This window comes from Gekko japonicus, unplaced genomic scaffold (assembly GCF_001447785.1).
Source record: "Gekko japonicus isolate JY-2015 unplaced genomic scaffold, Gekko_japonicus_V1.1 scaffold1667, whole genome shotgun sequence".
In the NCBI taxonomy this organism is placed as follows: Eukaryota; Metazoa; Chordata; class Lepidosauria; order Squamata; family Gekkonidae; genus Gekko; species Gekko japonicus.
Genome location: NW_015168702.1, coordinates 150,863 through 163,630, shown reverse-complemented (window position 1 = coordinate 163,630; position 12,768 = coordinate 150,863). Strand labels below are relative to the sequence as shown.

Below are 12,768 nucleotides of genomic sequence, written 5' to 3'. Positions count from 1 at the left end.
TTGCCCCCCCCCCCCCAGTCAGAGACAGCCTCACTGGATGCACGGGGTGTGTGGCGGAAGAGAGCGCGCAGTCCTACGATGTGGGGAAATGCTCCCAGCAAGAGGGCGGGCCAGCTGCCTTCCCCTGGAGACCAGCCTGGAGGCTACGTCGGTGCACACGGCTTTATTTCCCCACAGCTCCCCGGGCCCTGGGCCGCCAGGCAGCCTCCACAGCAGTTCTGCAGAAAACAGCCGGCCGCGGCCAGACACAGAGCAGGAGGAGGAGAAGGGCGGCCAATGAGGCGGGGCCACGCCTGGCCCCCTACAGCACGGTGGGGCCAATGGGTCGGCTGAGGAAGGCCCATCCAGGGTGGCTGGAGAGGACCCTGTCCCGGAGCCACACGTGGGTGCCGGTGCCCGCTCGCCTTGTGCCGAGGCCCTCTCTGCCCATCGCCAGAGTCCTCGCAGCAGGGCGGGATTACCTGTGGCACCGTCCCTTCCAACCTCCAGGCCGGAGCAGATACAAAGTGCAAAGTGTTGCCGTTCCAGCATTCATTACAAACTCCAGAAAACAAAGCCAACGGGAAGGATCCGAAGACCCCTGTGGGACTCCCGGCCCCCACAGTGCCGCTGCCTCCTCCAAAGCCCGGGGCCAGGAACACCCACGGGCAGGGCTGCCGCTGGCCGGCTGAGGGAGCGACGGAGCCGTGTTGGGAGGGACGGGGGGCTCCTGGAGACACCCCCCCTCTGCAACCCAGTGCAGCGGGACAAGGGGATTCGGCCTTCCGGTCACTCGCTCTGGAGGCCCCTCCCTCCCGTCTCCCGTCTGCCTCGTGCCGACAGAAGACCTCTGATCGGGCATTATTGCTACACAAAAGGGTGTCTGGTGCTCTCTGCCCAGAACGTCCGTCACGCGATGGCCTCGGCCCCGTTCCAGCCGCAGCCTTCCACCTCTCCGAAGAGCAGCGGAGTTCTTGACAGAGGACCGCCCTCCTGGGGCAACAGCCGAGCGGGGGCTCCTCTCCCAGAGGGACTCTGCAGGCTTCTTTCAGGGGCGGGGGGGGGGCGGCTGCTGCAGGCCCCAGCACTGCTGGTCTCTCGCAACAGGACGGTGGAGCAGGGCCTCAGCAAGGCAGCATTCCGTACAAGGCAGTTCCGTGTCCAGAACAGGCGGGGGGGGCGGGGGCCCTCAGCCCAGCCCGGCTCACGACCTCCGGCTCTCGCTGCTCCGTCACGCAGGACCGTTCAAGGCGGCTTCCGATTCCGGCGGGAGCTCCTCTTTCCTGCAGAAATGTACAACAGGGAAAAGCGATTCCTATCACGCCATCTATAGCAGGCTAGGCGAAGGAAGCCCCTCAGCCGCCCCCCGGAAGTCCTGCAAAAGCACACAAGCGGCATTTTTTATTCACTGATAAATGCGCCTGATGCATTGGAGGACCCAAGGGGGGAAAGATCCGCCACTTTCAAAGGTCTGCCTACCGGCTGGTTTTCCCCACCTATTATAGGATTACATGCAAAGGTCACGCTTCCTTTTCTTGCGCATCCCCTTTCCCCACACAATTCCTCCTTCTTCTCTCCTCCTGACCGTCCCCATATCCCCCCCCCCTTCCCCTGCTTTATCATTTATGGACTACATTTATACCCCACCTTCCTCCCCAGTGGGGACCCCCAAAGCAGGTTACACTATTCTGTCATCCTCACAACAACCCTGTGAAGTAGATTAGGCGGAGAAAGAGACGGGTGTGTGTGTGTGACTGGCCCAAGGCTGACTCAGTCAGCTCCCACGGCAGAGGGGAGAGTCAAACCTGGGTCTCCCAGACCCTAGTCTGACCCTCTCACCCCACTGGCACCACTCTCTGGCGCTCAGCTTTCCCTCCTTCCCTCTCCCTGGCAACCTCTCCTTGGGAAACTGAACATGGGACCTTCTGCATACCAAGCAGATGCTTTACTCCTCTGACCAAGTGGGACTTAAAGATGGGTTCCGTGGCACCTGCTGACCCTGGCTGAGCGGCACATACTGCTGCTGGGTAGCAACTTGCTCAGTGGCTGCTGCTAGCCCTGGTGAGCCTCTAAGCTGAGTGAGTGTGAGCCAGCTCACAGTTCTTTAGCCTCCGGCTGACAAATTTTAGTCTTCGCTCAGGAAGGATGTGGCTCCAGGGCAAACTAATTCATGCAGCAGCCAAGCCACTCGCTCACAGCTTTAATGCCAGGAGCTCACAAAGTAGGATTTTTGCTCACAAGACTCCCCACAGCTTAACGGGAGCATTGTTGGTGACCCCAATCGCACAACCCCAACCCTCTCCGGGTGGATTCGGGTAAAGGGCTCCCCCCTGCCTTTTGCGGAGAGAAACCTCCCGGGGGGTGTCTGTCTGTCTGTCATGGGGAGGGGGAGGGGAAGGAGACTGTAAGCTGCTCTGAGACTCCTCCTTCGGGTAGTGAAGGGCCGTGGGGTATACATCCAATCTCCTCTTCTCTTCGTCTTCTCTTCTGAAGTGGTTCTCAAGGAGACAAACGTTTCCCCTTTAACCGGTGATGCCGGGGATTGAACCTGAGGCCTTCCGTATGCAGAGTCTTTAGTTTCTAAAACACTTAAACAACAGATGTGCGCCCTGTGGCAAAACATGCCTGCCCCCGGTCTCCCAGGCCCCATTTCCACCCTGCCCTCCTCGGGGTTCCCAGCTCCCTGGAGGGGCTTTCCTCCTACCCTCAGGGTAGCCTGCCGCCCCCACCACCAGCCCGTTGAAAGGAGTTGCCCACTGGGAGGGACAGAAGTCCCAGCCTCCCCTCCGCATACCTTTAGCGCGGCACCAGCTTGAACAGGGAATACAAAAGAAATGGGTAAAAACGCACCTCCTCTGTCCCTTCCTCTATACATGCCCTAATTGATGGTAAACTATCGGACAGGCTCTTCAACTTGGCTGCTGCCGTCCTCCACAGAGGGGGGGCCCCCCCATTCCCTTGGCGCCTGCCCCCAGTCTCCCAGGCGAGCGCAGGGTCCATATGGCTGCCTCCAGAGGGAAAAGTCCCGTGCCCTCTCCGAAACGCTGGGCCTCCTGAGGGCACCTGGTGATTCTGGCCCCGTCTGTGTGACACAGGAGTGTTGGACTGGAGGGGCCATTGGCCTGACCCAGCATTGGCTTCTCTTATGTGCTCTTATGCCTGGGGCAAGGGATGCTCTGTGTTCTGGGTGCCTGGGGGGGGGTCAACAGTGGGAGGGCATCTGGTGTCCTCCTGGCCCCACTGCTGGACCTCCTGAGGGCACGTGGTGTTTCTGGCCCCATCTGTGTGACACAGGAGGAGTGTTGGACTGGAGGGGCCACTGGCCTGATCCAACATGGGCTTCTCTGGTATGTTCTTATGTTTGCTGCTTGCCAGCCTCCCAGGAGGAAATGCATTTCATCACAAGCCCCAACAAGGCAAAATCTGCAGCTGCACAGGGAGATGGCCAGAGCGTGCGACGGTCTAGGAAGACAGAGCAGCACACTGGTGGGAGCTGGAAAAAAGCTAGGGGAAGAGTGACACAAAAGCCCCAGGATGGGTGAGCATAAGAGAAGCCAGTGCTGGACCAGGCCAGTGGCCCGTCACGCCCAACACTCTTCTGGGTCACACACAGTGGCCAAAGAATGCCAGGGGCCCTCAGGAGGTCCAGCAGTGGGCTGCCCTGAGCAGGAGACCAGGAGAGACCACGGATGTCCCCCTGTTTGGTCTCACCCTGGAGGCCGGCAGGACACGGCCCTGTGGTGGAAACAAGCATGTACACAGTGCGCGTAGCTCCACACACAGGATGGCTGCACTCCCCCGGGCGCTAAGAAGCTGCCCCCTCAACTGCAGCTGACCCAGCCCGAGTGGGGCATGCCATTCCCCCCCCCACTTCTCTTCACTTGGTTGAGTCGGGCTCATGACAAATGCTCCCTCTAAGATGTGGGGTCCTGAGAGCAAAAGCTCTACTTTGTGAGCTCCCGGCATTAAAGTTGTGAGCGAGCGATTTGGCTCCTGCATAGTTTGCTCTGGAGCCCCGTCCTTCCTGACCTAAGACAAAAAGGTTTGAGCTGGAGGCTAAAAAACTGTGAGCTAGCTCACACTAACTCAGCTTAGCGGGAACACTGCTCATGACGTGACCCAGTGTGGCCGTGCAACCCGTGGAGCAGCAAAACCACCAAAGCAGCCCCACCTCCAGTTTGGCTCCACACGAGCCCTTCCTCCCCGTAGTGCCGCCGTTCCGGGCTCCTCTGGGCTCTCCCGCCTTGCAGGACCCCCGTTCCCCTCAGCCGCTGTGTGGCTGGCCACAGGGAGCACTGGGCAATGTGGGGCCCTGAGACGCTGCCGCCCACGGCACGAAGCAGAGGCACCACCCTGCTCCTTCTCCTCCTCCTCTCACCTGTCTCTCCTGGCCTCCGTGGGGGCAGTAGTAGCCGAGGCGTGCTGGGGGTCGGTGCAAGGCGGAGGCGTGCGGGACCCGGTCTCCAGGACGGTCACCTTGTCCACAGCCACGGAGTCAGCAGCGCTGCAGGGAGAGAACCAAGGCTCTAGTTGGATCGGCAACGGAGGGGCCCGCGCCACCTCCCCACTCTTCCTGCTTGGCAGCAGCAGCAGGTCCCACCCCTCGGAAGAGACACGACGGCTGCGGATGGCTGGGGGACAAACGGAGAGCCGCGGCCTCCGTCCCAAGAGGCGCTTCAGCCCCTGGCTGGGCAAGCACCCAGCACAGCCCCCTCCGCCAGCAAAGGAGAGGAGCTAGCCGTGTGGCTGCGGAGAAGGCAAGCGCTTGCCATGGCGTCCAGGGGCCGCAAAGCCACACTTGTGGCCCAACCATCTAGGCCCCTGGCCAGAGAGCCAACGCACAAGCTTTGCAAGCACCCCCTGCCACCCCCCCTGGGTGAGGAGGACCCTCAGCTCAGAACCTGCAGGGTCCGGGAGAGGGCGGGCAGGAAAAAGGTCTGTTAAAAAGGTCTGTCCCCCCAGCCCCCCCCCCCCGCATCTCGCTTCCTCTTCAGCACTCCTTGTGGCTGCAGAAGGTGAAATCCAGTGGAAGCCCCCCCCCTCGGGCTGAGGGTCCCTGGAGTTCTGCTTGCCAGAAAACCCTCCGTCAGCACCCAGGGGCACCGTGGCCCCGGAGAGGAGCCCTGGGGAGACGGCCCCCTCCAGGGCCCCGCGGCTGCCCCTCGTGGACTTCCCGGGAGCCTCTGGCCGGCCACTGCTGGAGACTGGATGCAAGACCAGGGGGCCCTCCCGAGGCCTGGCCCAACAGTGCCGGCTCTCCTCTTCCAGACAAGAGGGGTCCTCAGAGTCCCACAGGCCCGTTGCGCTGCCGGGCAGGGTGCGGACAGGCATTTCGAGAGAGCCCCCCCCCCCAGGCAGGATTAAGCAAGCCCCTTTGAGTCTGCGTGGGAGAAAGAAGGGCTCTGCCCTCCAGGGGAGACAAAAGATCATCTCCATGGCTTCTCCCAAAATGAGCAGGGACCCCCCCCAAGCCAGTGTGACGCAGGGGCCAGAGAATTGGACGAGGGTCAGAGAGACCCAGGTTCGAATCCCTACTCTGCCACCAAAGCTCGCTGGGTGCCCTTGGGCAGCCACACACTCTCCGCATCACCCACCTCACAGGGTTGGTGTGAGGACCAAAGAGAGGAGAGGAGAACACTGGAAGCCGCTTTGGGTCCCTCCACTGGGGAGAAAGGCGCGCCTCAGTGAAGCCGAGTGAAATACACAAGCTTCAGGAAAGATGACTGTGATAACCATGCCTAGAAAATCTACTGGAGAAAGGAACGCAAGAGAGATTCCCCCACGAGAAGTCAGGATTCCTCAAGGCAAGCAAGAAAGGCCCATCACGAGGGAGAACGGGCAATGCCCAAAGAAAGTCAACAGCTAGATGATGGAATGAAACTCAAGAAGAACTCGTATAAGAAACCGAAGGAGGGAGAGTTTGCTCAGGATGCCGACAGCTGGACGGTCCGGACTGGGAGGGAAACAGTGTCAGGAAGCCTGAAGCTCAAGCTGGAAAAAGGGTACGAAGAACAACAAGAACACAAAGACATTGCCAGCAGGGTTCCCTCTGAGCTGAGTGTGAGCCGGCTCGCAGTTTTTCAGCCTCCGGCTCACACAGGGTTTTTTTGCCTTCGCTCAGGAAGAAGGGATGGGGCTCCAGAAGAGCAAACTCATTGATGCCGTGGCCAAATGGCTCGCTCACGACTGTAATACCCCAGGAGGAGCTCACAAAGCAAGAACTGTTGCTCACAAGAATCCACGGCTTAGAGGGAGCGTTGGTTGCCAGGTGTGTGTTCCATGGAAGAGGAAGGAGACACCAGGCCTGCTTTTCAGGGACGATGGGGAGACATGGACCGGTAAGAAGGAGAAGGTGGAAGAAGTATTCCTGACTTGCCCCTCTCGTCCTATCCCAGAGGAGAAACTGTGTTGCAGATCAACGAACTCAAGCATTCCCAGGCAGACAAACGGCACCTTTAAGTACTTGATGATAGAAAGATCGTGACTTATTAGTCAAGGCAAAATCAGATTCTTCTCTATTAAAGTTTCTAGGATTCGGGAATTTAGGGAACGTGAGCTGATCTGAGCTGGGGAATTTACTAGGATGCTTACCGCCACGTACAACAAACCCGCTGGACGACGTTGCACACGGGCCCCAGTCCTGCACCGTCCGGGAATGGCTGTGACAGCGGGAGCCGGAAGAACACCGGCCTGCCTGGGAAGGGCCTCTCCGGGCGTCTGCCCCAGTGCCACAAGGCGGGAGAGGAGCTCGGGATCCCCGCAGGCCCCCGCAGCAGGAGGCCGAGGAAAGGGGGAGGGGCTGCCGTCCTGCGGCTCAGTCCGGGGTCCTTCCCGTTGAGAGGGTCTCCGACACTAGAGCTGGGAAAGAGCTCGCTCCGCCTCAGGCCTGGGACAGCACAAAGCTGGGGGGGGGGGAACCGTTTGCAAAAAACAGCTTCCTGGTCCATAAAAATGAAACAGGAAATGTCACCCCAACTTGTAAGAAGTGGTCCAGAGGGGATCCAGGAAATTATGCGTTAGTTAGCCTAACATCTGTTCCAGGTAAATTGGTAGAAACTGTTAGTAGAAAATTATTAAGCACACTGAGAAATAAAGTCTGCCGAGGGGAAATCAGCATGGTTCCTCTTATTCACTTCATTCATTCAAAGCAGCTCACATGGTTCTCTTCTCCTTCATTTTAGTCTCACAACAATCCTGTGAGGTAGGTGAGGCTGAGAAAGTGTGACTGGCACAAGGTCACCCAGCAAGCTTCCATGGCCATGATTCGAACCTGGGTCTCACACGCTCATCACTATGTGGTGGGACGAGCTGCTCAACACCCGGAGGGGCTCTTCTTCCACTCTCAGGGTAGCCCGCCGCAACCACCTGACCCTTCTGTAAGGAACTGCCTGCTGGGGGGGGGCAGGGCTCCCCACTCCCTTTCTAAGGCCTGAGGCCTGGCCTCCACGTCTCCCCCCGCTGCCCAGCGCCTGGTCACCACAGGGACCGTCTCCTGCCTTGCGTGAGTCCCTGGAGGGAGAGCCACCTGCCAACTGCCTGCCTTCCCCCTTCCTGGCACTCCTTTTAAAATAGTACATCCAAGACGGGAGAGGTCGATGTGGTACGGAGAACCATGGTCAGCATCCAAAGTTATAAAGTATTTATTTATTTATTTTATTCAATTTACACCCCGCCCAAGCATACTTTTCACACAGTAGCCGACTGAGCAAGGAAACCAAAAGAAATGGCCAAAAATGCAGTTCCTCTGTCCCTATCAGATGTTAAAATACGACAGGCTCTTTTAGCTTAGGAGTTCTACATCTTTACAGAGTCCCCATTACCTTGAAGCTTTCTCCAGCTGTGTAGGCCAGCATGTGGTAGAAAATGGCTGCATTTCCTGTGCAGTGGTCTCTGTGTGCAATCGTGCCCTCAGCTCCCAAGGAAGAGAGCTCCCCCCTCCTGCAAGGAGGTTTTATCAGATCTCTTCCCCTCCCACTCACCCAGCCAGGCCAGGTCAAAGAGGTGCTTCCTGGAGCTTCTTCCCTGGCCCTCCAACTCTATGTTCCCTGCTTGGAGAACGGGGAGGGGCTTGACCCACCCCACTGTCTCCAGCTAAACCTATTAGCATGTTATGCAGATAAATTGGAAAGCCACTGCACCAACTCCCCCCCCCCCCCTGTTCCCAGCCCGGGGGGGGGGACTGGTAAAACACAAAAGGGAGGAATGGTTTGTTCCCAACCTCCTGGGAGAGAAAAAGTCATTTCTTCACACACTACACCATGCTGCCTCTCAAAACAGTTCTGCAAAGTTCAAACCAACCTCACCAACCACTTGGAGTTGGTTAACAAGCCCCTGGATAAGGGTGATCTGGTAGACATTATATACTTGGACTTTGTTAAAGTTTCTGACAAGGTACTGTGAGCTCAGTGGAACAGCCTCTGCTTGACATCCAGAAGGTCCCAGGTTCCATTCCCAGCATCTCCATTTAAAAAGGACAGCAGGTGATGTGAAAGACCTCCTCCGCCTGAGACCCTGGAGAGCTGGTGCCGGTCTGAACAGACAATACTGACCCTTGATGGACCAATGTGCTGGTTCAGTATAAGGCAGCTTTATTTTATTTTTTTTGCCCCCCGAAGGGGATTTTTTTAAAATTTGCATTTCTAAAATAACTACATAACTATAACGAAAAAAGGAGAGGGGGAAGACTACAGACTAAGGGAGACAGAGAAGGCACTAAAAGCCCAAGTGTAGAAGGTTACATATGCTTATAGATACAAAGTTGTAACTCTTAACAATTAACTTCCAACATGAGGAGTTTCCTTGTTCCTCGCTTCAAGTTAGAATCCAGCTTATCTGTCTAGACAGAGAATAACTCCAAAACTAATTAAGAAATATAGAGACCTTAAAAGACATTGACATCTCCCATTACGCTTTCCCTCCCTCCCCAAACACGACATTGTGGAGCCTAGATTCACTCAGTCCATACAGTCATCTCAATTGATTTTCTTCCTTCTCTGTTGATTCTTCTTTCATAAACAGCTTCAATGAAACAGGCTCTGTCCAGTTAGTAGCGCTTTCCTTTTTCCAGGGCTTTCACTCGCTTGTTGCTTCATCCACACTCTGGTTAGAGAGGCCAGCCGTTCACTTTGCATGTAGATTTTATAGTACAAGAGTAATCCACCCTTTGTTATCGCTTTTTGATCTGCTTGCCACCATCCAATATAAGCTAGACACAGTCTCAATTTCGTCTATAAATAATAAATCTTTCAATTTATTAATCGCTCAATCCTGCAGAGCTTGCTGGCTCTGAGCGATTTACAGTTACTCCATTACACTCGGGACTAACAATGATTCAAGGGGTAAGGGAAGACAACATATAATCTTTAAATCACACACATTCGCAGCCGACGGGGAGTTTTTTCAGCTGTAAGGTTAGACGTGTTCCAGCAGCATTTTTCCCTCGGCGTGGCTTGATGTCGTCAGCTTTCTCCGGACTGCTTCAAGTTGCAGCGCAGCACTGCCACCGCCTGGCCGGATGGCCCATTACAGGCTTCCTTGATGCCGAAAAGTTCTTTCTAGGCTTTTCGGTCTTACGCGCTGGACATTCCATACGTCGGCTAACACCTTCCCCACCGGGGAGGTTTAGTGTGCCCACCCTCTGTAAGGAGTGGTACACATTTTATCTACTCACTGAAGCTTTCGAACCGCTGGGTGGACGGCGAGCTGGGGACAAGGCTGGTAGCTCACACCAGCACAGGGCTAGAACTGACAGCAGCTCTGTTCAGCTCAGATGTATTAACCAGAGGATAAATCTCCGGTGCCACCGCTGCTTCTTGTTATAAACACTGTCTTGTTATAAATACTGTTATATTCGCTGCTTCTTGTTATAAACACTGTCCCTTTAAAAGTATCGCCACGTTTACAGTCGTTCCCGTCAAATATCACCTGATTTTATGCTGTAGGAAGACTCTATGGTTAGGTCACCTGACCTAGCCCTCCGTTTTTCTTCTTCCTGAGAGAAGCTTGCGTCCCTCCTCCCTCAATGCCTCCGATCGCCATCTTGGAGGGTTGTTTACATTTGCCAATTAAAGTTCCCAAAGTCTCAAAGGTCTGTAAAGGCTTTTATTGGAATATTTCTCTGATCTAGTCCTTCTGCTGTAATCCATTGCCATTATAAGCTCAGTCCCCTAATCATCCCGCTTCGTTCAATTTCTTGAGGGGATAGGGCGTCCCCTCCCCCTTCCTGCTTTAATTTGTGGGGGCTTCGCAACAGGGCTCCGATGTCTCGCTTTAACTTAAACTCACTCATCCGTCTTCAAAAACGATCTAACAGGTCTCCCTGGGATCTTGCTAGGAAGAGTCAAATCGCCAAACCTTCATACACTTGTCCCGGTGATCACTTTGAATCCAAAACTGGGAATCAGGGCAGGACCTTCAGGGCAGAGAGTAGCCCACCTGTGCCGGCTGTTGGCCGGAGGTAGCTCTCCAAAGCCCCCTTGCTAGGAGCCCATTGCCTATGGACTCCATGGGGGAGCGCGCACAATCGCGCTCCCTCCTAGTCCCGATTCATGGCACACGTCTCTCGGAGGAGCAGAAAGACGCGGCCATCGTTGAAGCGCCGAAAACCGGAACTATAAGGCAGCTATATGTGTGTACCTCACTAAATTCTCCTGGATAACCTTAGGAGACAGGAGATAACAGGATCAGTCCTCTTGTGGATTTAAAAGTTAGTAAAATGGCAGGAAAAAGAATACGAATAAGTCGTCGGCCCTTGCAATGGAGGGAAATAAGCTGGGGAGCCCCACAAGGATCAGCACTGGGACCACACAGGGCTACTGAATTTGTTCATAAATGATTTTAACTGGAGGGAAGCACTGCAGTAGGCAAGTTTGCAGACGATACCAACTTATTCAGGGTGGTGAAAACCAAGGCCAACTGGGAAGAGCTCCAGGAGGATCTCTGCAAATTGGGTGAGTGGGCAAGAACATGGCAAATGAAGTTCAACATGGGTAACTGTAAAGTTAATGCATACTGGGGGGGGGGCGACAAATCCTAATTTTAAATATATGCTGACGGGGTCTGAACTGGCCAAGACTGAGACTAAAGGACATCTTGGGGTTGCAGTGGAAAACCTGATGAGAACGTTGACTTGTGTGCAGCAGTGGTGGTGAAGAAAAGGGCAAACTTCATGCCAGGAATTATTAAGAAAGGGACTGAAAATGAACCTGCCAATACTGCAAAGTCAATACTGTACTGCCAGTACTGTCGAGTGGTACAGCCATATTTGGAATAGCAAATGCGGTCTGGGTCACACCCTATCTCAAAAAGGATATTACCGATCTGAAAAAAAGTACAGAGGAGGGCCACCGAGATGATAAAGGCGGCTGCGGCACCCTGTCCTATGAGGGAGGGAGGGCCGGGGGACTCTGGGACTTTTCGGTCCAGATGAAGACAACTAAGGGAGGACGTGGCAGAGGTTTACAAGACGATGCACCGGATGGAAAATGTGATTAGTAATAAATAAATAAACAAAAGTGATCTTCTTCTCCCTCCCCCTTAACACCACAACTTTGGGGGCACCCAAGGAAACAGTTGGCAGAGAGAGGTTCAGGACACACAAAAGGAAGTACCTCTTTACTCAAGAGAAGCAACTGAACTGTGGAATTCACTGCCAGGGGAGGTAGTGATGGCCATGAGCAGAGACAGCCTGAAAAGTGCGGGGGAGAATAAAAGCATCGGGGGCTGTGAGCCAGGGTGAGTGGACAGAGGCAGCAGACCTCTGAATCTCTGTGCCCCAGCCTCTATGCCCCGCCCGCTGGCCCTCCAGGACCACTGGTTGGCGCTCATGTCTGAGGGAGGACGTGAGGCGCAAGGGACCATCCCTAACCCTCTTAGGGTCTTACCTGCCAGGGACAGAATGCTAACAGGGACAGACACCTGACTCTTTAAGGCGAGGTTCAGTTGGGAAACGGTCCCGAAATCGGGGAAACTATTCAGCAGACTTGGCAAGGGAGTTGGCATTACTTGAGGGATCCTAGCAAAGGGAGAGACTGACCACAGAGAAGGATTCTGGGTCAGGGGAAAAACTCTATTTTCCATCATTTATAACTCAGCATATAAAATTATAACATTTAGCAGATTTATGTGATTGAGAATCATAACTTGAGAATCTGTGTCATTTCAGCACAGGGGGGACAGAACTCCAAAGTTCACGGTGGAGAGGAGCAAATGCAGCAAACAAAGGGAACACAAACCCAGCCCAACGACTGAACTAAGTGTCACAAAGGTCGGGAAAGAGCAATGCTAAAAATGAATTGAACAAAACCCATCCATTCATTTACAGTGTGCTAAAAACATAGGCTTTGAACTTCGCCTCTAGAGAGAAACCACTGGACTACGTAGTCTGCAACGTACATAAATGAATACAAATCAATATGCACAGGTTGAGGGCATACGAGTAAAACCACAAACACAATGGACAGGGCCAGACGCGTTTCGGGTTTAAATCATGAGTAGGGGAGAGATTGGCAGGGTTTTACAAAACCCCTTTTAACAATAAGGGCAGTTCAGTGGCAGGTGTTGTGGGTTCTTCTTCTCTGGTGGTGTTTAGGGATGTGCATTTCGGGATCCCGAGCCGAAAAAAAAGCCGAAAATAACGATTTTCGGCTTTTTTCGGCTTTTGGGATCCCGAATTAGCCATTTATGAGCTTGTCCGAATCCCGAAAAAAATTCCCGAAAAATTCGGGTCCATTATAACCAATGGGGCCATTGAAGTCAATGGCAAAAATCCTCTTGAAACTTTGTGGGGGG

At 54.6% G+C, this 12,768-nt stretch overlaps 1 protein-coding gene across 1 annotated transcript in view; it reads right to left on the bottom strand.

Moving 5' to 3' along the window:
* Positions 1 to 57: 57 nt before the first annotated feature.
* The window catches only part of PPP6R2 (protein phosphatase 6 regulatory subunit 2), a 91,312-nt gene continuing 78,601 nt past the window's right edge, over positions 58 to 12,768 (bottom strand). The window contains exons 23-24 of the mRNA XM_015415513.1: positions 4,358 to 4,483; positions 58 to 1,262 (exon numbers count right to left, since the gene is read on the bottom strand). Coding sequence (XP_015270999.1) covers positions 1,211 to 1,262; positions 4,358 to 4,483 — 178 coding nt within the window. The 3' untranslated portion in view covers positions 58 to 1,210. The remainder of the gene's footprint in view (positions 1,263 to 4,357; positions 4,484 to 12,768) is intronic.